The sequence below is a fragment of the Thamnophis sirtalis genome, unplaced genomic scaffold (assembly GCF_051295495.1).
Source record: "Thamnophis sirtalis isolate CommonGarterSnake01/CBP01778 unplaced genomic scaffold, rThaSir2_p1.2 scaffold_5, whole genome shotgun sequence".
Classification (NCBI taxonomy): Eukaryota; Metazoa; Chordata; class Lepidosauria; order Squamata; family Natricidae; genus Thamnophis; species Thamnophis sirtalis.
Window position 1 is genome coordinate 73,839,853 of NW_028261385.1, and position 27,222 is coordinate 73,867,074.

Consider the following 27,222-nt stretch of genomic DNA (forward strand, 5'->3'; position numbering starts at 1 on the left):
AACAACAAACAAGGGTTTGATTCGGAGGCTGGTTCTCTTTAAGAGCAGGTCGAGCAGCCTCCTGTTCCAACGGAAAGGGCTTCTGGAAATTCAGGCGATCTAGCCAGTTCCAGAGGATCAACAGAGTCAGGGGTTCTACTCCCTCCTGTTCATAGTCCCAAAAGCCTCAGGGAGCTGGAGAGCAGTTCTAGACCTCAAGCATCTGAACCATCACATTATCTATGAGAGTTCAAGATCACTCACTCACTCCAGACCATTCTGGATGGCGATTTCCTCACATTGGTAGATCTCACAGAGGCATACTTGCATGTGCCCATCCTCCCTGCCCACAGGCAGTGTCTCCGCTTCTTCTATGGGGGAAGCATTATCAATAAAGAGCCCTGTCCTTTGGCTTTTTATCGGCTCCAGAGTGTTCACCAAGCTGCTCGCAGCCCTAGCGGGGCAGCTCCAACCCATGCCAGTCAGGATCCAGTGCTACCTGGACGATATCCTTCTTCAGTGCAGATTGGAAGGACAGGTGGAGAAAGACCTGGAGCTCACACTTCAGGTTCTCCAGGACCATGGGTTTTCCATAAACCTAGGCAAGAGCCACTTCACCCCAACAACTCATCTGGTGCACCTGGGAGCAATCATAGATAACACAGAGTGCATGGTCTAAATCTCCCAAGATTGCCAGTCCAGTCTACAGGTTTTGGCAGGCCACCTATGGAGGGAGTGTCAGGTACCGCTGCTCCAGCTCTCCCAATTGCTGGAAAAGATGGTGCCCTGTTTTTCAGTCGGGCTCGGCTCCACAGCAGATGCCTTCAGTGGTTTCTCCTACCACATCAAAGGGTTGGTAGGAGCTGCTCGTTGGACAAGGTGCAGATGTTGCCAGGGGTAATCAGGTCACTGGAGTGGTAGTTGTCCCTGGATATTTCCAGTTCAGAGATCCAGACCACTGACGTTGACAACCGATGCCAGCCTCTTTGGATGGGGAGCTCAATTACAATTGCTGATAACACAAGGTCAGTGGTCTCAGGAGGATTTGAGTCACAACATAAATTGACTCAAACTGCGGGCAATCCATCTGACCCTCATTGATTTCCAGGACAATGTGGCGAACAAGCACATTCTGGTCTTCACAGACAACACGATCGCAAAGGTACATATCAACCGCCAGGGCGGAACTTGCTCCTGGTCCCTCATGCTCAAGGCCAAACAGCTGGGCCTCTGAGCGGAAATACACCTTCTGTCCATTAGGGTAGAACATATGTTGGGGGTGGCAAATGTACATGTGGACTGGCTCAGCTGAGCTCCAGTCGACCATGCAGAGTGGTGCCTCTACCCAAACCTTTTCTGGGAACTGACAGACGATTTGGTCTTCCAGTAGTCGATCTCTTTTCCACCCCAGACAACAGCCAGCTGCCCAGGTACTATGCCAGATACATAGCCCCAGGACAGAGGGGGAAGCTGCTCTCTGCTGTCTGGCCTTCAGAGCTACTGTATGCCTTCCATCCTCTTCCATTCACCCAGAGAGTCATCAGGAAGATGCTGGAGGAGGAGGTACTGCTCCTGGTGCCCCACTAGCCCAGAAGGCCTTGGTTCACAGACTTGGTGAACCTTTCCATGACTCCACCCTGGAGGATCCCTCCAACTAAGAGCTCACTCAGTCAGGGGTCTGTGGTCCACCTGGACCCTCAGTTGCTCCAGTTGACCACCTGGCGATTGAAAGGAGGGTCCTGAGCAAGGACAATCTGTCCACCAGGGTCATCAAGACGTTGCAGGCATCACTACGGTCTTTGACTAATTGTATATACGATGCCACCTGGAGAGCCTTTTGCTGCTGGTGCTCAAGTAAGGATCTCATCTTCACCAGAGGTCTCCATTCCTTGGGTCCTGGATTTCCTTCAGGAAGGACTTGATAGTGGACTATCCCCCAATACTCTCAGAAGACAGGTAGCAGCCCTATCTTTAGTTTTGACATACGGATCATTGGAATCTCTGGCCCACCATCTTTTGATCTGACAGTTCTTAAGGGGTGCTACCAACCTCAAACCCCGGTTGTTCAGATATCCCAGTGGGACTTCACCAAGATACTGAACTCCCTCACCGGGGGGCCCTTTGAATCGTTGAGGACTGACTACCTGCCTGTGTTACCTTACCTTTAAGGTGGCGTTCTTGATGGCCATCACATCAACCAGGCGGGTTTTGGAGCTGGCAGCCTTGTCTGTTAGACAAGATCTCTGTGTGTTTTACTTGGACAAGGTGGTGTTGTGGCTGGACCCATCCTTTGTCTTGGTTTCCCTGAGCCCAGAGCTTGTGCTGCCAAACCTCTGCTTTGAACCTGTTCATCATCTGGAGCGGAAGTAGCACATGCTAAATGTACGGAGGGCTCTCCGCATTTACATCAGAAGGACCTCTTCTTTGAGAGGCAGAGTCTTTGCTCGTCTCCTTTCAGCCGTCCACGATGGGCAACAAGGTTACCCCATCTTCTTTGAGACATATCAGGGCTTACATTGCAAAGGCCTATGAGTTACAGCTTTACCACCTCCAAGAAATATTACCACCAACTCTACCAGGTGTGCGGCAATGACTGCAGCATGAGCAACACAGGCCTCGATAGAAGAAATCTGTCGAGCCACCACCTGGGCCTCTCCATCGCCTTTCATCAACCATTACAAGTTGGACATCTTTGCCTCTGCAGAGGAGGTCTTTGGTAAGCAGGTTCTGCAGAGAGTACACAGTTCATGGGACTTTGGACTGGACTGTGGCCCACCCATAAGGACAAGCCAGGCTTTGGTATGTTCCATTCCTGGATGCTATCTCCATCACTATGGAGAATGGGTGTTGGTCTTACCTGATATGCCCATTCTCTGGGAGATGGAGATATCATCCAGCCCCACCCAGATAGGTGTTCGGTCCTGGACCTGATAGGAGACATTTCTTCACCGCCACACGTCAGTCTGCAGCAACACCTTTGTCAAAAAGCTGGAGAAGCTACGAGAGGAGGCATGTTGTCACATCCGATTGGATGACAGATGAAGTAAACCCCTTTCATTCCTGGCTGCTATCTCCACCTCCCAGAGAATGGGCGTATCAGATAAGGCCAACGCCCATTCTGCCTCTGGGTCAACACCTTAACTACTATATCATGCTTTAACTCATGTTGTTCTCTTTCCAGCTATTATTTGAAATACGTAAACTACAATTCTGGAGAAATCGGCTCAGCAGAAAATTCTGTTCATTATAGGCTTACTTTTGATAACTGAACGTAAATCACAGCCTATTTTTTTCATAATGATAGGTCTGGTTTTTTAGCTTCAGGGACAGATTAATTCAACTTATATAGAAATTAAGATGCTTAGATTTTGGTTTTTAGAAATACCATGAAATTACAAAGGAAATGATACACCAGAAATATGACAGTATTGTAGTGATTTCTATGTTTCAGGAACATAGCAAGAAGCAACATTTCAACCATGTTATCCTTCTGATTTGCCAGATCATTTTGGCTTTTTGGAAATAAAGAGTATGCAAATGGAATACTTCACTGTGGTAATTTTTGCCTTCCAGAAGGAAGAATTCTCTCTCTAGTTAATCAGTGTTCTCAAATGTGAAGTAGACTTAGGTCTCAGAATTGAACTTGGCAAGAAAAGAGAAATTACTCAGCACCGAAAAAATGGCTGAATTAGCAGAGCAGTGTTATGTTTGGACAAGAGGCAAGAGCAGGAGGTGGATGTATGTGCTCTTCCCCTTTCTCCTCAGCTTAAATGTTTTTTCCACTTTGCAACAAGCTTTTGAGAGAGCTGAAACAAGTCACCAACTCATTAGTTTTCTTTCCCTCAGATTATGCTTATTTCAGCATTCTCATAATCCTGCGGAATGAAATATCTTGGCTATGTATTGATATTCATTGTGGTAGCAGAGGACTGCCAATATCCTGAAAGAGAACAGCCCTTTTGTAAAATCAGAAAGAATAATAAATATAATGAACGCATCTGCAAAAAAAAAAAAAGGATAATAGCAGAAAGTAGCATAGTTAAACCTTAAATAATTTATTTTCTCTTACATCAGAAGACTCTTGAATATCTCCCTGAATACATTAGAAAAGATAAGTTCTTCGTAAGTTTTATTCATGGAAATAACTACAGTCCTTTGTGCCTGGAAATGTATAAAGCTAATGATTGGTAATGCTGAAGAAAATGTAAAAGCAATTTACATTTAAGTTATATTATAAATCCTGATGTATTCACTTATCATTGTTGCCCACTTAATTGATGCTACAATTAGCAAGTTAGTAGCCATATGAAATAAATGAACGAGTAAATTACTTTTTTAATTATTTAAGTTACTATTTCAATTATTAAAAAGCCCTAAATAAAGAAGCAATTACAGGTATTTCATAAGGAAAAGAATGAATTATATTTCAAATTTAGGCAAACTTTATTGCTGGCAATTTGTTTAAGTAATGTGTGGCAATTCATGATAAAAACTAGATTTGAATATGTAGCTTTGCCCATAAAGCAGCATAAGATATTAATGGATTTATGTGAAGGGATGTGGTTTATGCAAGTTTATCCTGTTTTTTGTTTTGTTTTGTTTTGTTTTGCTTTGCTTTGTTTTCAACAAAACATTTGTTGAAGATGTTTTGAAGATGAAAAATTAAGCAAGTTAGATTGGTAAGCTTATGTTTCTCTGTATGGAACTTTTGCAATATTATATAGTGACAGGAAGGCTAACTAGAAAATGTATTTCATTAATTAAACTACTATCCAGTATTATACTCTGAAAATATAAAGAGTATTTCCTGCTAGAGTTGAATATGCTTGTACATTTAATTACACAGAAATAAATAAACATATTTTGCTTGTCCAGTATAAATCAGATCTAAAATCAAAAGTCTTCATCTTTTAATTTCACAGTTCTAATTTAGATGTCAGCTATGCTAATATCTTGTTTCTTTAATTTTTTTCTTTGATTTCACCTGATTTCTAAATATGTTATATTCTTGGCTCTTTAAAAATATATGCCCTCAAGCATATTAGTTTCCTTATTTACTTGGTTCCATTTCTATTGGCATCATATGAGTTTATTTGAAAGTGCTTTATTTTCTGGATTAATATTATAATATTGCTATTTCAGAATTGAGTTTGAAGCATGCTTCTATTTACTTTTTAGTTCAGTCCGTGAATCTTCTTCAAGCATATAATGTATACTGCACAGTAATTTTATGTTGTGTCCCATTGAATAGCATTAACAAAAGACTGAGATAAATTGAGTTGAATATTTTGTTTTTTCATTTTCAGGAGCCCAGAAGATGTAATAAATGATTGCAAACTATGTTTTATAGAAGAAATATACAAGATTGAAAAACCAGGAGCATATCCATTGACATTTGCAGATGGAGAGTTCAAAAGTAGGTATTTAGTCTGCCCATGAAAGGTTTCCCATTTTTGAATAGTATTTTAAACATATTATTAAAAGAAATATATTTGATTAATATATTCTTCAATACATATACAATTCATAGAGATAATTTTATATTACAATGTGATTTAGATATTTGTAGAGAAAGATATATGTAAAGAAAATCAGAATACAATGATTTGCACATTTATGCTTTCACTGCCATATATTTAAATGTTGCTTATTCAGCCAACCTCCTTTGTTAATTATTGTCTTTTATAGGCCCAAGGTGGCACTAGAGAGTAATCCTACGGCCTTTCTTCAGTCCCGACTACTATAGTAAATTACTGCTTGATTGAATTTATAGGAAAGAAAAGAAATTATAGGAGGAAGAGGACATATTGAAAGAATGCTCAGATGGCTTGGGCAGGCTTTCTTCAACAGGTGTTTCTCTAGGAGACATAATCAACAGCCCAAGTAGCTCTCTTCCACTTGCCCAAAGAACTATCTTTTCCCCAGGTCCTTAGTGAGGAAGGAAAGAGTTTTTAGATAGATGAAAAACTGCCTACCAGGGACTCAGTGCAAGTATTTTTTTCCAGTGTGATTTGACATTCCAGGCAACAGTTTCAAATGAATCCGTTTGGCCTAATGGTTAAAGCACCAGGCAAATAAACAAGAGGCTGTGATTTCTAGTCCCACTTTAGGCATAAAAGGTGGCTGGGTGATTTTGGGCCAGTCATTCTGTCTCAACCCAACCCACTTCACACACTTGTTGTGGGAAAAATAAGGAGTAAGGGGTATTAGGTATATTGGTTGCCTCAAGTTATTTATAAAAAATAATAATAATAATAAATATCTAATATTCTTCTCCTATTTTCCCCACAATAATCTTGTGAGGTGAGTTAGACTGAGCAGAGAGAGTGAGCCAAAGTTACCTAGCCGGCTTTCAGGATTAGAACTTAACATTCTCCTGGTTTCTATCTTGGTGCCTCTTAAGTCAGTATTATCCTCCAGTTACCTCAAGGAAAGAGGCCTTTTGGTGTCTCCTTAGACCAGATACTGGTTGAAATCAAGAGGAAGATACTCTTTCTTCCCCAATATAAAACCACAAATGCAAGGAATTCAGAAGGCTGAATTGAATTGCCACCTAAAGGAGCAGCTAATGCACCAGCAACAGTCTAGAGACTAACTCTTCTCTGCCATGTTTACAGGGGATCCAAGTGACATAAGTTATCAAGATCCCTTACTGGAAGGCAAACTTCATCTAGTCTTCCAATATTAATTTTCTATCTCCCCAGATGCCGGGGTGCTTTTCTTTGTTTATATATATTGGACTATGTGTTCCTGTAGATTAAAACTTTTCTACATGCATTTTGGGAAATCAGTAAGACAATATGCATTTTTAATAATATGATAATGTTTCCTCTGACTTTGTATTTATGTGCATCAAGACATAAAAAATGTGTGATGCAGCTCTCTCCGCAAATATATTCTGTCCAGTAACAAATAGTAAACACTTCATAGTTCATGATCTTGAATGAATGACTGTCTGGTAGCTTGCAATCACTTGCATTTCAATTTGTTTTCCTGATGGCTGTCACCACAGGAAGCCAAGCTAGGGAATCTTGATTATCATTGTATTTGCTTTTTCAGAAGCAAAAAAAAAAAAAAAGGTTTTAACAATCTAGGCATTAATACCTGCTTATTAATATTTTCAATATTGTTGTTTATATAATTATTTTTCTGTGCAGCTGGTGTTCAAGACCCTTTTAATCACTTTATTTCTCTTACTTTCTCTTTCTTTCTTTTCTTCTTTGCAGGGAAGAGTGGTCCTGAATGTAAACATTGCAGAGCTGACCCAGATAAAGAATGCCGATTTTGTTCTTGTTATTTATGTGGTGGAAAACAGGATGCACACATGCAACTTCTCTGTGATGAGTGTAATATGGCTTACCACATATATTGCCTGAACCCACCACTAAGCAAAATACCAGAAGATGAGGACTGGTAAGAAACACACACATACACACACACACACTTTTTTCTTTTAATTGGTTTTATTGAAATTTTCTTGTTTTGATAGTAGTGAGGTACCCAGAGTTATTGGGAATCTGGCAGCACATACATACATACATACATACATACATACATACTTACTTACTTACTTACTTACTTACTTACTTACTTACTTACATTGGGTATGTATGTATGTATGTATGTATATGTGTGTGTGTGTGCGTGCATGTGTGTTGCATTTGTGCTGATAAATAAATAAAGGGAGACTAGTATAGATCTATTTCAAGCTATTTAGCTCTCATCAGCTAGCCATACCCTTACTGAGAATCCAACCTGGGCTGTATTACATATTAGGCAGTTATATTAGCCACTAAGCCACAGGCTCTCCTCCTTTATCAGCTAAGCCAGGGAAATAGATATGTATTGTGTCACAACCCCTGTTATGCCCAAATATGGGCGGGAGCATACTGCTTCCCTTTTCTGTCTTATCGGCTCACTCTGGGAGCCATCCAGGCAGAAAGCCATATATATGTATGTATGTATGTATGTATGTATGTATGTATGTTATATTTATGCTGATAAATAAATAAAGGGAGACTAGTATAGATCTATTTCAAGCTATTTAGCTCTCATCAGCTAGCCACACCCTTGTTGGGAATCGAACCTGTGCTCTATTGCCTCTTAGGCAGATGTGTTAACCATTGAGCTACAGAGCTCGACTCCTTATCAGCCAGCCAGGGTGAGAGGTATATATTTAAAGTCACAACCCCTGGTATGCCCAAATATGGGAGGAAGGTCACACTTCCACTCTCTGTCTTCGGCTCGTCACAAGAGACCATCCAGACAGAAACCCAATATTTTTTACTGTTGCCTTTTTGTTACATTTGTTATATTTATGCTGATAAATAAATAAAGGGAGACTAGTATAGATCTATTTCAAGCTATTTAGCTCTCATCAGCTAGCCACACCCTTGTTGGGAATTGAACCTGTGCTCTATTGCCTCTTAGGCAGATGTGTTAACCATACATATACATATATATACATATATACATATATACATATATACATATATACATATATACATATATACATATATACATATATACATATATACATATATACATATATACATATATACATATATACATATATACATATATACATATACATACATGCATGCATGCATACATACATACATACATACATACATACATACATACATATATATATATATATATATATATATATATATATGATAAATAAATAAAGGGAGCTTGAATAGCTTGAAATAGATCTATACTAGTCTTCCTTTATTTATTTATCAGCACAAATAAAAACACACACACACACACACATATATATATATATATATATATATATATATATATATATATATATATATATATATATATATATATATATATATATATATATATATATATATATAAAATACAGTGTGTATGTATGTATGTGTAGTTTTAGAAATTCTTGGAGTTCATCTTATATGTGGTATTAGATATTGAAACCATGTATAGTAACCTGTTCTGACCCCCCTCGTCCCACACCAACACACACTCCAAGCCAAAGATAAGTTACGGCATTTAATTAACAGACAGACAGATCCTTGGCAGCAAATCGGCACAGACAAGCTTGGGCAGCAATCCAGCACAGAGAAGGCTTGGTAGCAATCCAGCCTACCAAGCTCACAATAATGTTCTCCGACATTAATTCCTGCATCGACTTCTGCAAGAGGGGCATGTGCACAAGCAGTCTTTTTATAGTCTGGAGAGGAGCCTAATGACCACCAGCTGAGTGCAATTACCTCCTGTAACTGCGCAACTGTTCCTTACGCCTATTAGCTCTTCAGTGCCGAGCACCCAGGAACAACTCACTGCTGGCGTCCGGCTCACTCTCCCTTGTCTCCTCCCCACTGGTCCAAGGCTCAGGCACCTCCTGGTGGCCAACCTGCCTCTCTGAGCCCTGCTCGGAGTCGGAACCCTCTCCAGGGTCCTCCAGAGCGGACTCATAGGGCCCCTCGCTGTCGGAGTCTGGTGGCAGCTCCAATGGCTCCTACTGGGCCACAACAGTAAGCATAGGCTTATTGTATAGTAAGTTGATTGCTCCTGTTCCTTTTACCAGTGAGTTTCTAAAGAAAGATCAATTCCTTCTGTAATTTATAGGTGTGGAAATTCAAATATTCGCTTTACCCTGTTGTACTCAGAATTGAAAGAGTTGGTTTGTTCATAACCTTCAGCTCTGTGATTTACTTAGCTATTTCTGACAGGAACCAAATAGAAGCTGTGTTTACCAGGAGATTGTTTGCAGTTCCTTCCAAGTGTTCAGAATTTCAAAATAATTGCAGTCTTTTAGGAATTAACATTATTTAGAAGCTAAATTTGGAATGTCATACAGTTTTTGTAGAATGAAGAATTTTTCAAGTATTTGCTGAGATAGTAAGTTTTTTTGTTCTGCTTATCATAGAGAATATCCAGGAGTTGTTGAGCATAAAACCTGTCTAATTAGGGTAACTATCATTTAACAGTTCTTGCTCAAATCAAGGCTTAATTATCTTGGACAGTGTAATTGTTATATTGTTCGCTTAGCCAGCTGTTACCAAATGTGATATCCTAAACCTGCAGCTGCAGGAGATAGTGATGATCACAGCTTCCCTCATATAACTCCTACATTGGAGAAATGTATCAGATTTGTCCTAGTGTGTTTTTGTTTCTTCTATGCTGTAATGATTATAACATGGGATCATGGTTTAATTTTGCATTTTATAGAACACAGTGTCAAATCCAAACTTAAAGCCAAGAAAGAAGCAGCAAATTATGCCTAATTTTGCCCTGTTTATTTCAAGATCAAACCCCTCATACAATATTTTGGGAGAAATATATGGTATGGTTAGATACCCCACCTAATATATTGGACGAAATGTTCCTCTATGATCACATCATTGCAGTCTAGGTGCTTGACAACCAGTTTGCATGAATGACAGGTTGTAGTGCCCCATGATCACATTGTTGTCATCTGCCACTTACCCTAGCAGCTTCCCAAGAAAGTCAATGGGGAATCTGTCAGGAAGGTCGCAAGTCACTGGGATAAGTCTGCCCCACCTGTATACTTCCCCCCCCCCCCCCAGTCCTTCTGTGCTCGTGCCAGCCATTACTGCATGCCTCTTTTCATCCTTCCCTGCACTCCCTTCCCCACCCAGCATTAGCATTAAAGAGCTGTGGTGGCGCAGTGATTAGAATGCAGTACTGTAGGGCTAACTCACTGTTCAGTTCAGGAGTTCAATTCTGAGTGGCTCAACGTTGACTCAGCCTTCTATCCTTGCAAGGTCAGTAAAATGAGGACCCAGATTGTTGGGGGCAATATGCTGACTCTGTAAACTACTTAGAGAGGGCTGTAAAATAACTGTGAAGCGGTATATAAGTCAAAGTGCTATTGCTATTAGCCTTACCCGGCTGCCAGTCTAGGACTTGCAATTTCTGGCTCTGGCTTCCCCACTGACTTTGGTTATGGAGGCCAGCAGGAAGTTGTCTCATGTAACAACCATAGGCTTCAGTTAATGAAGGCAACAGACACTCGAGAGATTGCCATCATTAAGTGATCTGTTTATGCTTTATCAATTAGTGGTAGAAATTCCAGTCCCAACTGTTATAAGCCAAATTATCTAGTGTAGGTCTTGAACTGAGACTTTGGAGATTTAATCAGTCATGGAGTTTGCTTGATGATTTTGAATCAATTTGTAAATCTAATGTCTGTTACACGATACTATGGTGATAAAATTATAGCTACTTGAACAAAAAATACAATAAATAAACAATATCCCTATGATTAAAAGAAGAAAGGGGTTTCAAGAAATGTAAATACAAAATATAAAACCACAAGGAGTTGTGTTTCAGATGCATATTGTATAAAATTCATATATTGGTATTATTTGTATTTTATTTATAGCTTAACAGATTTTAAAATAATTAATATTTTAGGTATTGTCCTTCCTGTAAAAATGATTCTAACGAGGTTGTAAAAGCTGGAGAAAAGCTCAAACAAAGTAAAAAGAAAGCAAAGATGCCCTCTGCCTACACTGACAGCCAACGTGATTGGGGCAAGGTAAATAACATTTAGATACCTTTGTATGTATTATCTCTAAACATTTATTTATTTCCTCACTTATAAACTTCAAGCAGTTTCAAGAATCTAAAAAAAGTTTAAAAAAATAATTGTTTACTAATATCCTCCATAGCTTCATAATCCCAAGTATGAAATGTAATTCCCACATAAAATAAACCCCAGAAACAAAAACTCAGACAAGTTATTCAAAATCACTATTAGCTGCTATTTCCCCTGTCTGAAACAAAGCATTTTTGATTCAGTTTAAACATCATACTTAAGTATGATTTTTTGTAAACATAGTATGGAATTAAATCATGATTAGGAATTGAAATTATTTTAGAGTGTGCTTTTTTTCCCTTCCGTTTTGCTAGCAAAGTCAAATGAAGTTTGTTATTTTAGAGTAGTTTTTAAAAGTAACTACAGTCATTTAAAAAATCTGGTTGCTTGGGTGGTGCAGTGGTTAGTGTGCTGTACTGCAGGCTACTTCTGGTGACTGCCAACTGCCTGCAATTTGGCAGTTCAAATCTCACCAGACTAAGCCTTCCATCCTTCTGAGGTGGGTAAAATGAGGACCCAGATTGTTGACGGCAATATACTGACTCTGTAAATTGCTTAGAGGGCTGTAAAGCACTATAAAGTGGTATATAAGTCTAAGTGCTATTGCTATTTATTTATTTATTTATTTAATTAATTAATTTATGCCACAGAACCCCAAATTAATTGTTTGCAATATCTTTTGCATTATTTTAGATTACTATGACATTTACGGTACCAATTACATGAAAATAGATGTTTTGGTTTTTTTAGCATATTACTATTGTATTATTTATTTTATTTCTCAAACATGAATATTTCAGTGCTTTGTATGTGAATGATTTTGAAAAAGAATATTTCAGATATTCAGTTAGTTGAAAATACATCAGTGAAGATGGATAATATTTGAATTAAAGTCTTAACTGGGTTCTAATCAGTTTTTGGGCGCAATTTAATAAACGTATGAAGATTTAGTTAGCTTGTACTATGGCATCTAAAAATGTTCCCTATATCACTATGAACCTGTCTGTTTTTTAAAAAAATATTGAGATGAGGATTAATAATGGAATTTAATTTAGACGGTTGACTGGTTCCAATGAAATATTTTGTTCTACCTATTCTGGATGGAGAATTCTGAAAATATTCATTAAAATGTATGTTAGGAAATATTTAAATATAGTAGTCCACATTTATCCATAATGATTGGGCCAGGACCACCCTCATTCAGTGATAATAAGGCATAAAGTCTTGTGACCATGCTGAATAACGACAGCAACTCTGGTAAACAATTTAATTCTTATGCTATCTTTTATGTGCTGCTAATAGGGAAGTTTGCTGGTTTTATGTATAATTCATAGTAGCTGTTCTCAAAAAAAAATTAGCAAAGCCAACTGCGACCATTTTTTTATTGCTCACCAGTCTGGTTTCAAAACAGCGCTTGAATACACTTATCTCAATAACTGTGAACTAAAACATTGCTAAAACACATATTTGTTAATAAACTTTCACAATTACTATGATTAATTGCTTGCTTGTTCTTCTGATGATGGTAGGGCATGGCCTGTGTTGGCCGTACTAAGGAATGCACTATTGTTCCTTCTAACCATTATGGACCTATACCTGGTGTTCCTGTTGGAGCAACATGGAAATTTAGAGTGCAGGTATGTAGATATATTTTCTATATACTGGTTTCTACTCTTGTTTCAGCATTGTGTCATTTGCATGAGTGCATAAATCATTACTTGAGTTTTTAATGTCATATTTGAAGCCAATTAGTTTTTATGTTGTACTAGTAGCTGCTTTTGAATTTTTCCCATTGTCATGCAGATTTATTGACAGAATCTTATCAGTATATCAGTATAAGTTAACCTTTTATGATGCTGGGTTAATATCTTTATTGTAAGATAAATCTTTTGTCTTGAATAATTGCCAAACATAAATTTACTGCTCTATGGACTCAGGTTTTAAAGTTACCGTTTAAAAAATGTCAGCATTGTAATATATGACAAAATATTTTTGAAACTGGGAAGTGTTTTGAGTACAATTCAATAGCTTTTGAGTACATTTTTTCAGGAAAATAAGATAAAAGTATTTAAAATAGATGCACTGATATTTCACTTATGCTATTAAAAATAGGAACATATTTTAAACTTGTTTATTTTAAAGGTGAGTGAAGCAGGTGTTCATAGACCTCATGTTGGTGGAATCCATGGACGTAGTAACGATGGAGCGTACTCCCTTGTGTTGGCTGGAGGATTTGAAGATGAAGTTGTAAGTTCTATATTCTGATTAGTTTATGTATTAATGCTCTATTGGATTGTTTTATGTCATCCTATGTAAAGATATAAACATGCTGGTAAAATGTTTTTTAATATTTAAAATGCATATATTTTTGTGTTAGCAAAATGTCAGTGGGTCCTAGCATTCAGTTATACTGAGATTCTAACTGGAGAAGGAGAGAAAAATTATAGATGTTTATTAATCTGACAGCTCGAATGATTCACCTTAACTAGCTAAATCAGAATTGATATTTAGCCAGAGGCAGGACATGATATTTCTTTCTGTTGCTAGGAGTTGTTTTTGGCAAAAGAGATTTGTATTGGAGACTTAGAATGAAGCTGTAGTTATGTTGTCCGACTAGAAAGAAAGAACAATAAAATGTAAAGCAAAGTTTGATTATCTAGGTAGTAGTTAATGTTGGAAGATAAATTAAAGGAAGCAGGAAAGGGCACTACTGTACAGAATACTTCTTTTTACAATGTACTCTCTATTACAGTGGGTCTTAAACTTCCTAATGCCGCGACCCTTTAATACAGTTCCTCATGTTGTGGTGACCTCCAACCATAAAATTATTTTATGTTTTCCATATTTTTTTGAAAATATGTGTTTTCCGATGGTCTTAGGCAACCTCTGTGAAAGGGTCATTCAACCCCCAAAGGGGTCCCGACCCACAGGCTGAGAACCACTGCTCTATTAAATAAGATATTCTATTTTTTATTTCTGACCTTTGTACAGGGCTTATACAATAATTGTAACAATAGAGGGAAAACATTTTAAAAGAAAGGCTGTTGGGTGATTTTGGGCCAATCATAAGTCCAATGTACTTTGCAGTGCTATTGTGAAGAAAATGGAAGGAGGGCATGGTGGGTTCTGGCAGCAGCTACTGCCAGTTTGTTTGTGATGCGCGCTGTACGCACATGCACAGTACTAGAAAATGCTTCTGCGCATGTGCAGAAGCCAAAAACAACATGGTGGCCCCTATGGCACTGCCGGGAGAACTGGTTCAGGGGCGTGGCAGGCTTGGGTCGCTGCCAATTCCAGTGACCCAGGCTGCCAAGTTACTACCGGTTCGGCTGAACCGGTAGGAACCCACCTCTGGAGGAGGGAATATTTTATTAGCAGGGGTCTCTAATCTTGGTAACTTTAAGACCTGTGGACTTGCCTGGCTGGCTGAGGAATTCTGAGAGCTGACGTCCACAGGTCCTAAAGTTATCAGGGTTGAAGATTAAGCTGCACAAAATAAAGATGGGAAATGTATCTAGCAAATGAAAAAAAAGGTATTTCAGCAGTGCAACCAAACATACATTCATATAATTTTATTAGAATATTTACTAGAATTTTGGCTTTCATAAGTTGCTTATGAAATTTATAAAACATTTCAATTTACTAGATAATTTATTAACATTTTTTATTGTGTAAATCCAGCTTATCAACTGCTACAATGTTTGGTTGATTTAGTCAGGTACATCTGATAGTATTGAATTGGTGCTAACTGGCATGCTTTGATATTTAATTAATGTTTCTTTTTATTTATTATCCATGGTTCATGTTTGAATACAAAGTACCTCAAGATATAATGTACTTGTGTGTTTTGTCCTAATTCCTCAGGCCTACAATTTTGTGATTAATACAGACAGTGTACTAATAATGTTGTTATAGATTCCTTTTAGTTTATTGGTAACATTTGCCATTAAATGCTAATTAGTTTTTACTGAGATGACGCATTTTACTGAATAGTTGATGCTAAAAATCAGAATACTTCAAAGGAAAAGGTGCATAAGCCTTCAAACATTTCTCTTTATTTCCCCAAACAACCATAGAAGAATAGCAGCTCTCAAACAGATTTAATTCATGCTCCCACGCTTGAACCAGTTAAACGTTTAAGTCTTGCTAAGTGCTTTATTAAATTATTTTGGAGGGGAGTATAGTTTACATCATGTGGAATGGATATAGCCAGGGAGAGAAAGATCAGTAATTTATCATATCTGTGAGGTCCGAATTCACTCAAAGCCATTAAACTGTATTTAAAATTGTTCAAACTCACCCTTTGCTAATACCGTGTTTTCCTGAAAATACAACTTACCCCAAAAACAAGACCTAGCCCAATTTTTATGCATGCACCTAATATAAACCCTACCCCCAAAATAAGCCCTAGTTAAGCCCCTCCCACCATCTGGTTGTATGAGGTGAGGTGCATGCGTAAAAATCAGGGTGGGGGTGGAGCTGCCCCATGAGCCCCGCGCCTACTTACATTAGGACTGCCGTGGCCACGCCTCTCATATCCCTATACCTGTTGTGCTGCTGCCCAACTTCTGCCATATGGCTCATCGCGCAGCCCATGCAAGTGTCTCCGAGCTATAAAGCTGATTAAAACAGTTTTATCTTCTGGAGCATTTTTCCCCCCAGGAAATAATTTAAAAAGCTATCATCAGCTATCCATTTCCTTTTGGCTAAACTCTAAATGCATTCCGACCATTTCCACTTGACTGCACTTCATTTCACTCTTGCTTCCCTTCTGAGAAGGCAAAAAAGAATGCGAGCCAAGTATGCATATGGTATGCCTCCACTCATGGCAGGAGGCTGTGTGGCATGTTGTGCCACTGCTCACACAAGCACTGACATCAGCATGACATTCCACACGGCAGCCTGCTGCATGTGGGAACATGAGATATGCATACTTGGCTCCAGGGTGGATTTGAATGAAATCAACTCGATTTAAATCATAATTTTTAAAAAGCAACTGTCATCTCTGTCCTGTAGCAGCTCCTCCTCTGACCCACTGTTGACTTACTGACAGTCCCAATATTGCAGAATATGCAGCCTCATGCTACGTAACTAAGCTCCCTTTCATGCTGAGTAAGCTAAATTATTAATGTGTCTTAAATAGAAAACTTAACTTTAGACAGATTTTTACTCCAAAAGCATTTTATTAAAATAAATTTAATTTTTTAAAAATCTGATTTAAATTTTTAAAAATCCATTAAAAAAAAAAAAAAACCATTGATTTTTATCCACCCTGCTCACATTCTTTTCTTCCTTCTCAGAAGGGAAGCAAAAATGAAAGAAAGTGTAGTCAAGTAGAAATGGTTGGGGTAAAGGAGTTTAGCCCAAAGGAAACGGATAGCTGATGATAACTTTTTAAAATATTATTTCCCCCCCCCCCCCCACTCCAGAAGTTAAAACTCTTTTAATCAGCTGAAAAACAGCTTGGAAACAGCTTGCACAGGCTGCGTGACGAGCCATGTGGTATCTGGCTGCAAGCAGCCACAGAAGAAGTCGGGCACCCAGCGCGGCAGGTGTTGGGGTGTGGGAGGCATGACTGCAGTGGTCCTAAGGTAAACGGGTAAGACAGTCCCTGAAAATAAGACCTGGTGCTTTTAGTGTCCCAAAGGAAATAAGACTGGGTCTTATTTTGGGGAAACACAGTAGTAGACTAAGATATTAATAAAAGTAATTACATCCATATATACTGTGTATATAATACAGTACAACTTCAAGAATTGTGATGAAACAAAAAGCCAGTCATATACCTACAGATGCACAAAAACCAGAATAGTTGACATTGTTAAGGCAAACTGCTAGAAAATATTGAATGTAAAAAAAAAAAAATGTCAATATGCCAAAATATACAGTAGTTGACCTTTTTTAGAATAACAAACACAATAAAATATTTAGGCAGTTTATACTTGTATTCACTATTTTTACAGTATAGATGGAAAAGGTGCATTGATATGTGTTGATGTCCCCCAGCTAATGAAATTCTTGGAAAGTTTTTGCAAGTCTTTTAATCCTGAAATTTGAGGATAATATACTTGACATTCCATAAATCTTGTAGAAAGCTGTTATTAGATCCAGCTCTTTGCCACTAAGTCAAATTTGCTATATTCACATCTATCCTGGATATAGAACAGATATAATGGAAGAGTATGGAATGTGAAGATTGGGGTTGAAAAATCCTTCAATTTATACTCAGAATGAGAATGTCATCAGTATTCTGTTCCCCTCTTGCACCACATGTACATTGGTCCTTCTAAGACACTGCCTACTGAAGTTAATGCTTTTTTGTGTTTTTAGATAGATGCATTTGTATGCAAACACATATGAACATAACCGCACACAAACACCTCCCCAAATATCTGTGACCACACCACATGGTTTCAGGTTTCAGGTTTCAGGTTTATTGGGATTTATATGCCGCCCTTTTCCCTGAGGGGACTCAGGGCGGCTTACAACCACAGGGGAGGGGAAGTGCAAGGTCAAAACAAACACTTTGTGAACAAAAGAAAAATAATAAAACACAACTTTCATTCAGCAATCAAACACTCGGGCGGGTAATTGGAAGCCTATCCCCAGGCCTGCTGGGAGAGCCAGATCTTGAGGGCTGCGCGGAAGGTCTGGATCGTGGTGAGGGTGCGGATCTCCATGGGGAGCTCGTTCCATAGGGTCGGGGCAGCAACAGAAAAGGCTCTCCTCCGTGTGGTCGCCAGTCGACATTGACTGGCAGATGGAATTCGGAGGAGGCCCAGTCTGTGCGATCTGATTGGTCGATTTAGGGAGGTAATCGGCAGAAGGCGGTCTCTCAAGTACCCAGATCCACTACCATGGAGTGCTTTAAAGATGGTCATCATTATCCTGAAGCGCACCCGGAGACCAACAGGCAGCCAGTGCAGCTCGCGGAGGACAGGTGTAACGTGGGCGAACCGAGGTGCGCCCACTATCACTCGCGCGGCTGCATTTTGGACTAGCTGTAGTCGCCGGATGCACTTCAGGGGCAACCCCATGTAGAGCCCATTGCAGTATTCCAGTCTAGAGATCACAAGGGCTCGAGTGACTGTTGTGAGGGCCCCCCGATCTAGGTAGGGCCGCAACTGGCGGACCAGGCGAACCTGGGCAAATGCCCCCCTGGTCACAGCTGACAGCTGGTGATCAAAAGTCAGCTGTGGATCCAGGAGGACTCCTAAGTTGCGGACCCTATCTGAGGGGTGTAGAATTTGACCCCCCAGCCTAAGCGTTGGTGTATTAGCCAAATTATTGGGGGGGAAACACAACAGCCACTCGGTCTTATCCGGGTTGAGCACCAGTTTGTTAGCACTCATCCAGTCCTTAACGGCCTCCAGACCCCGGTTCATCACGTCCACCGCTTCATTGAGTTGGCACGGGGCGGACAGATACAATTGTGTATCGTCCGCATATTGATGGTATTTTATCCCGTGCCTCCGAATGATCTCGCCCAGCGGTTTCATGTATATGTTAAATAGTAGGGGGGATAGGACCGAACCCTGAGGTACTCCACATGTTAGGGGCCTCAGGGACGATCTCTGCCCCCCCACTAACACCGACTGCGACCTGTCCGAGAGGTAGGAGGAGAACCACCGCAAAACAGTGCCTCCCACTCCCACCTCCCGCAGTCGTCGCAGAAGGATACCATGGTCGATGGTATCGAAAGCCGCTGAGAGGTCAAGGAGAACCAGGATGGACGCATAGCCTCCATCTCTGGCCCTCCAGAGATCATCGGTCAATGCGACCAAAGCGGTTTCTGTGCTGTAACCGGGTCTGAAGCCGGACTGGAAGGGGTCAAGATAGCTAGCTTCCTCCAAGGCCCGTCGAAGCTGAAAGGCCACCACCTTCTCAACAACCTTCCCGATAAAGGGAAGGTTGGAGACAGGACAAAAGTTGTTTAAGATGGCTGGATCTAACGATGGTTTCTTTAGGAGGGGTCTCACCACCGCCGTTTTGAGTACGGCGGGGAAGTGCCCCTCCCGAAGGGAGGCGGTGACAACCGCCTGGATCCAGCCATGTGTCACCTCCCTGCTGTTAGCCACCAGCCAGGAGGGACACGGGTCCAGAATACAAGTGGAGGCACTTACAGCTCGGATGGCCTTGTCCACATCCCCAGAGGCAACTTCCTGGAACTCAACCCAGAACTGATGTGGCAAATGATCCTCCTGTGTCTCAGCTGGATCTACTGTGGTGGAGTCCAAGTCCGATCGAAACCGAGCTACTTTGTCCGCCAAGAATTGAGCATAATCCTCAGCCCTACCCTGCAAGGGGTCTCCCGCATCCCTCCTATTAAGGAGGGAGCGGGTTATCCTGAACAGGGCGGCTGGGCGTGACTCGGCGGACGCAACCAAGGAAGAAATATATGATCTTTTTGCAGTTCTTAATGCTCGGACATAGTCCTTGGTGCAGGTAGTTAAGAGTGCTCGGTTTGCCTCGGACCTATCGGACCTCCACTGGTGCTCTAGGCATCTCCTCCGGCGTTTCTTCTCCCGGAGTTCCTCGGTAAACCAGGGAGCTCTCCGGGATCCACTGACCCGGAGGGGCCGTAGTGGCGCAATCCGGTCGAGAGACTCCGACGCCGCCGAATGCCAGGCGGCAGCCAGAGTCTCCGCCGAACTGTGGGCGAGGGTATCAGGAATAACCCCAAGCTCCGTCTGGAACCTCAAAGGGTCCATAAGTCGCCTGGGGCGGAACCACCTGGTCGGTTCCTCCTCCCTACTGTGGGGGTTTGGCCTCCGGAAGTCAAGCCTCAGTAGGTAATGGTCTGACCACGACAGGGGTATGATCTCATTACCCCTCAGACCAAGATCACACATCCACTGCTCCGAGAGAAATACGAGGTCGAGCATGTGACCCGCTGCATGGGTTGGGCCCCGAATTACTTGGGTCAAGCCCATGGCTGTCATGGAAGCCATGAACTCCTGCGCCCCATCAGAGCGTTCACCGAGCGATGGCAAGTTGAAATCCCCCAGAACTATAAGCCTGGGGAACTCAACTGCCAGCTCGGCTACTGACTCGAGGAGTGAGGGGAGGGATGCTGCAACGCAGTTGGGAGGCAGGTACGTTAGCAGCAAACCCACTTGACCCTTGAGGTCCAACTTTATCAGCAGAGACTCACACCCGACAAGCTCCGGAGCAGGGACCCTACGAGGTAACAGAGACTCCCGGATTACAATAGCCACACCGCCACCCCTTCCCTGGGCTCTCGGCTGATGAAGCACCTGAAATCCCTCTGGGCACATCTCTACAAGGGGGACTCCTCCTTCTGTGCCCAGCCAGGTTTCAGTAATACATGCCAGGTCTGCCCTCTCGTCAACAATTAAGTCCCGGACGAGGGGAGCTTTGTGGACAACAGACCTGGCATTTAGCGACAACAGCCTGAGACCAGGGTCCTGACTACTCGCGCCATCTGGTCTTGGAGTGGGACTCCTAGGGCCGGAAGGAGGGATCTCTGTAATGTAGCGAACCCTCCTTCCCCGGTAATGGCCAGCCCTAAGGTCCCCGCCGTATCTGCCTCTCCCTGTCACGACCGCTATGCTCCGACCCACTCCCATGTCCATGGCCCCCCCAACCACCCCGGTTCCTCCCGCCTTCCCCAGCAGGTCCTCCGAGTCAAGCATTCTCATTTATCCACTCTAACAAATCCCACGTAAGAATTTAAAACATATAAAATACAAGGTAACAATTACTAAAAGTGGGCCATTCATTCAATTCCAAGCAACTCCCATGCTCTCAACATTCTATTTAAAATTGCGCAGTTATAATCTATGATGATACGGAAACAGTGGAGGAAGCGATGGTCTGCTCCTCTCCCTTCTTATGTCCTGGGGAGATGTCCTTAGCCACCAAGTCAAAAGTAGATAGTATATAAGGTGGGTGTAGACAAACAAAATTGAGTATAAAGCTCCAGAGTTCGTAGACGGTTCCCATATAGTCTTGCCCCGCTGGTGGAGGTTAGCGGGCTGTATATTCGAAAGTCTCTTTCTCAAAGATATATAAGGGCCCCAATGTAGGAGGCCAGAGTTCGAGGCTAACTTGCACCGCTCTTGTAAATGGAAGGAAAGTTGCTGGTATTTTCGGGGCTCAGTCCTTGTCCCTGCTGTCGCCATCCTCTATTGCTCCTTGCCAGTTGGCCACAGTCCTACTCCTCTTAATAATTAAGTGAGCAGGGAGCAAGGTCCGGAAGGGGCTACAACGATAATAAATAGCAAAACAGCAGATGATAAATAATAAATTAGGTAACAGATAGTAAAGTGAGCAGAGGTAGATCCGAGGGGGGGGGGGCGTCTAGGGTAGTAGCCAGCACGACCATTCAATCTGTAGATTCAGTGCAGCCTCCAACAGCTTCCGACAGCCCCCTTCTTTAAAGTAGACTAAGTTAAAAAGTTCACCCCTCTTAGCTCACTAGTCACTCACTAGTCACCAAGACTCACAGACACAGTCACCACCACTCAGCTCCAGCATAGTCAGCAAGCTGGCCGGAAAGGAGGATGTAAGATGTAAGAATGTAATGCTGTGAGTCAGCTGTTTAGCTCCGCCATTTCCTCCATGCTTTCCTCCACGTTTTTCTTCTAAGCTCAGCAGCCGCTGTTCCGCTGCTCTGGATGACTGATAGGGCCAGGGGCCAGCGGGTAATCGGCCAGGGGGGCTCACCAGCAGCACCAGGGGCTTCCGAAAAAGACCAGAGATGGTAAGGTGGTAGAGGAGGCTCCGAACGCCCACGCGCCGCTCTCACCGCCGCGCGCCGCCGTCGCCGCAGTCCTCGCACAGCTGGGTAGCCCGGGCTGCCGCTATAGTAAAAATGCGAGCCTCCGGATTTCAGCAAGTCCTATGGATTCCGGAGCTCTTGAGCTCTCCCAGGAACTGTTTTCAGCTGTTTTTGCGGTCCGTTTGGAGGCTTCTCGGTGCTTTTTCGCCAGAATTAATGTGGAGCGAAAAAGCCCGGTCGCCATTCCAAACCCGCGCATGCGCACCAGAGTGTTGGCATAGTTATATATCACAGCTGTTATTGAATGAGACTCATTCTCATTTTCATCTTCTACTTGTATGTTTCAGACTATCCTCGATCATAATTTCACATTTTAAAGGATAATTTATCTTCCTATCTAGGACCGAGGTGATGAATTTACTTACACTGGGAGTGGTGGAAGAGATCTTTCTGGCAATAAAAGAATTGGGGAACATTCATTTGATCAAACTTTAACACACATGAACAGGTGCTTTTAAAAATATTTCCTATTTGTTTTTTAAGGAGCAAGCATTCATTTTTAAGGAGAAACTGTGCACTTTCAAACAGGTAATCATCCTAAGTCTGTTGCGTCTTATAGGTTGCTAAAGCATCTTAGAGGTACCTTGGAAAATTAAAGTGCTGTGATAAATCAAGATGCTAGGCAAAAGTGGATTGCAGCTTTTCCTGTAGAGGGAAAACAATATTTCTGCTTATCGCTATCTTGTTGATGGAAGGATAAAGTGGAACAGGTTACAGAGGGGGAAAACCTTTAATGTTTAGTTTTAATAGCTGAATAAAGTTAGGAGCCCTTCAAATTGTGGAACACCTGCATCTGGCGGCTGAAGCTTTGTGTGCCTGAATGCAGCACTCTTATGTTTTTGTGAAGGAAGAAAAAGGAGGATACATTTAGACTTGAGATGGGCATACTGTTTCCATAGGAACAAACTGCAGTTGACTCATAGTGATTCTATGCTTAGCTAGCCTACTGTATGCTCTGCTGACTATAGAGTATTAAATTGCAATGGTTTGGCATGTCATGATAATCCTCACTGATGGTCTAATACTTTAAGAAATATTCTGTTGTATTGAAAGACTTTTAAAAAATTGTTTTTTTCAGGGCCCTAGCTCTAAATTGTGATGCTTCATTAGATGACAAAAATGGAGCTGAGTCTAAAAATTGGAGAGCTGGGAAACCAGTTAGAGTTGTTCGCAGTTCAAAAGGTCGAAGGATCAGCAAATACGCACCAGAGGAAGGCAACAGATATGATGGCATATACAAGGTAAGTATTGTTCTTCTGTTTGTCTTGGAAAATATTGATAATGAAGTCCTTTTTTTAACTGTAAAACATATTGATTTAAAAGGCACATTGTGTGATTTTTTGTGATTTCTGAATGTTACTAATGGCACATTTTGAGCATTCAGTAACCTTCTGATCTGTCATAGTGGGTTTAAAGAAAGCCCTTTGTGTGCACAGCTTTCTCTTCATGCAGTTTTGGATTCAACACATTCTAGAAAGTATGCCCAGTTAACATCAGTAATCAATTTATTATACTGTTGTATTGGTTATCTATTATTTCAGCTTTTGCACAATGTATCTGAGTTGATGGAGGGAGAGAAGGAATTGATAATTGAATATATATTTAGTAATTCAATAATATGTGCATTTTTTTAAAAAATGGTTTCTATTTATAGCATAGGAAACAGAGTTTTCAGCTGTTGGCATCTTTTTGATGATTTATGTAAACGTCTTCAGCTAACTTTTTCTATTATTTATCTTGATTTGCAAAAAAATAAATCTGCCACTACCAGTAAAAAATGTCTTTTGATTCTTAGAAAATGTGGGATATATACTTTTTAGAGAAACGGTCTGGTTATCAAAGGTTACTTATTGTGGAAGTCAATATTAAGTTCTTTCTTTACAATACCATTGCTTAGGAAGTCCACTACAACACAGTGGAGATGATCAGAAGCAAGATAGATAAATTGAGATCAATACCTCAACTTGCCTTTGTATGTAAGTTGCTTTTCAGATAGCATAAGTTTCTTTCCTAGAACTAATGTATATGTAGAGAGAAATTGTTATATCTAGATATGCTTGGATGTAAAAGATCCAAAATCCACTTCAAGTTGAGATTTAGATCTGGTTTAACATGTCAACTGCCTAGCACTTCCTATGATCTCTGCTAGGAAGGAGATTAGGAAAATATATCCCATTTACTTTTCTGGGATCTTTAATCTACAGCTGTTCATTATTTCTTTCTAGAGAGTTTTTCTGACATTGAACATTGGTTCCAGGCAAATACTTTATTACTCTTCCAGATATCTTAATTTTAACTTTTGGTTTAAATACAGGACTAAAACTGGCTTGGTGGATTATCTATGCTGGAAAATGTATAGGACTCGTGACTCTCCTAATTTCTTTAAGCTGTTTTACAGTAATTTCAGATCTTTTGCTGAGGCACTTCTGTTTCACACTGTGGCATCCCATGAGACTCCATCTTGTTCCTCATGTTCTTCAGCATCTACTTGAAACAGCTGGAACTTTGGAGTAGGATGCTATCAATGTGTTGATAACACCAGTTTGATTACTGCTTGCCCTCAAGGAAATAGTACTTGAAGACAAATAATGAAGTTTGATAATGAGCTAAACTCAGATGAACAAACAAATAAAATCCAGGCTTATGTTAGTTGAGTCTTGGGTACTTGGATGTTGAAATTTAGCTTGTTGTGGATATATTACATCCCTCCCTTTTCCACAGAAATAGAAGATCCCATTGATTAAGGTTGCAGCTGTGATAAAGAGCCCACTACACTTGCACTTTCAGGATATCTGGATGATTGCTAATCATTGTTAGCTACTTTTCGGTTATTATGATTTATCCTTAAAAAGCACCTGGAAATTTTAGTTGCCACAAAATGTGGCATTTGGGCTGTTAACTAATAAAATATATGGGAATGATAGGAAAGATACAGTGCTGCCATTAAATTTTAGAGTGGGTGGGCTTATACATTTAATAAAAAATAGAAAATAATAAAACAATAATGCACAGCTTAGGACCTGACTATCTGAACAGTTTCCTTTTCTCTAACAAGTCTGTAGGAACTTTATGATCTGCAGAAGAAGCCTTTTTGTGGGTGTCCCCTGACTCAGAAGCTCTTCTGTATCACATTCATATTATGGAATGTACTCTTTTTGGCCCTTTCTTTCTGTATATTACAAGAGCATTCAAGATGCAATTCCAGGTTTTTAATATTTGATTATTTCATACTTTAATTTTGTATTTTGTATCCTGCATTTTAATTTTGTTACCCACTTTGAAAACACAACTAAGCAAAGAAGAAAATCACAGATCAATAAATTCATTTATGCTGTAATGTGGTAGTCTAAATAATCTTATTTCTACTCTTTTTTGTTTCGTCCTTCCTTGACTATTTTACTTAATGTATTGGATTTTTCAAAAAATCTTTGTACTGTCAACTTTAGGAAATTCTTTATGATAACCTTGTTAGATTAAACATTTTAGTTACAAATGTTTGAATAGTTTCTTAAAGTTGATCTAATCAGCCAATTCTACTTTATAATTTAGGTGGTGAAATATTGGCCAGAAATTGGAAAATGTGGATTTTTAGTTTGGCGCTATCTTCTGAGAAGAGATGATGCTGAACCTGCACCTTGGACTACAGAGGGAATTGAACGGTCAAAGAAATTGGGCCTGAGTTTACAGGTTAGAACTTAAAGTTGCCATCATTTTTATGTTTTACTAAAACAGACAAGTTAGTCAATACTCAGCAGAAGCTCTCTTGGAAGATTTCCTTCAGATTTGTTTTAAAGATATCAGATGGCTTGGATTATATTTTCTATATAATGTTCAGAAGTCCATTCTTGATTTCATGATGATGAGAAGGTGACAACGTATAGGCTACACATGGACTACATTTGTGTTCTGGCCCCATAATTTTTAAATAATGATTGAAATTCAGTAACCAAATGGCTGAATTTTGACAGTATAGTTGAGGACACTTTTTCAAATTTTGAGATGGTTTATAGATGGGAACAAACAGTTTATATCAGGAAATTCCTGCTTCTTAACTGTAAATAAAGTATATAAATCTTTATCCTATCTGCCATCCCAGACAATAAATGGCTTCGAAACTGTTGATTATTCATTCTTAGTTCTTCAGAAAATTTGGAGACTGAGAGGTGACTTACTATCCTTCAAACACGAATCACTCCCAATGTAAAATGTGTTGAAGTAGATTAACCTAGTACTTACTTCATTTGTTAACATTTGGATTCCTATATCAATTGTTAAAATATAGAAAACTGGAAACAGCCCCTTGATTTCTTACCAAAGAGGCAAACCTGGTAATTTTAACCAATCTATTTGTTATAGTTAGAAATTCAATTAGAAACTCAGGATTCATCTTGGAAGCCTCAAGGGAATAATGACACTTTTGAATTAGTTAACTCGGATTATACTTTTTTTTTGCTCCCCTTCAAGCTCTGGAGTTGTCTTTGAAATAATGGATCTTATGAACATACTGCTACTCCAGATGTTCTTGTTTTGATGCAAGCATTGCTGTAAATATTTCTCAGATGTGATGTTCTTCTTTTGTAGTACCCAGAAGGCTATTGGGAAGCTATGGCGAATAAAGAAAAGAAAGATAAAGTAAAAAAGCAGCCTGTGAAACAGGAATCAGTGGAACAGAGCAATGGAAATCAGAAAAGACCTATTAATGATGGTATGTTTAGTAACTTAAATCCATCAGTTATCAGATAGAGAAGGTATTTCAACCCATATTGAATCATAATTTCTCTGGGTTCCATCAAACATCTAACATGCCTGTCAGTTTTGAGAAATTAACAATTTTCATATT

General features: G+C 40.2%; 1 protein-coding gene across 1 annotated transcript in view; it reads left to right on the plus strand.

Annotated features, from left to right (window-relative positions):
* Nucleotides 1-27,222, plus strand: part of UHRF2 (ubiquitin like with PHD and ring finger domains 2) — an 87,709-nt gene that overhangs the window by 53,424 nt on the left and 7,063 nt on the right. Inside the window, exons 5-13 of the mRNA XM_087716059.1 lie at nt 5,286-5,395; nt 7,206-7,392; nt 11,395-11,518; nt 13,108-13,215; nt 13,721-13,825; nt 22,724-22,830; nt 23,461-23,623; nt 25,932-26,069; nt 26,964-27,087. Of these exons, the coding sequence (XP_087572185.1) occupies nt 5,286-5,395; nt 7,206-7,392; nt 11,395-11,518; nt 13,108-13,215; nt 13,721-13,825; nt 22,724-22,830; nt 23,461-23,623; nt 25,932-26,069; nt 26,964-27,087 (1,166 nt within the window). The remainder of the gene's footprint in view (nt 1-5,285; nt 5,396-7,205; nt 7,393-11,394; nt 11,519-13,107; nt 13,216-13,720; nt 13,826-22,723; nt 22,831-23,460; nt 23,624-25,931; nt 26,070-26,963; nt 27,088-27,222) is intronic.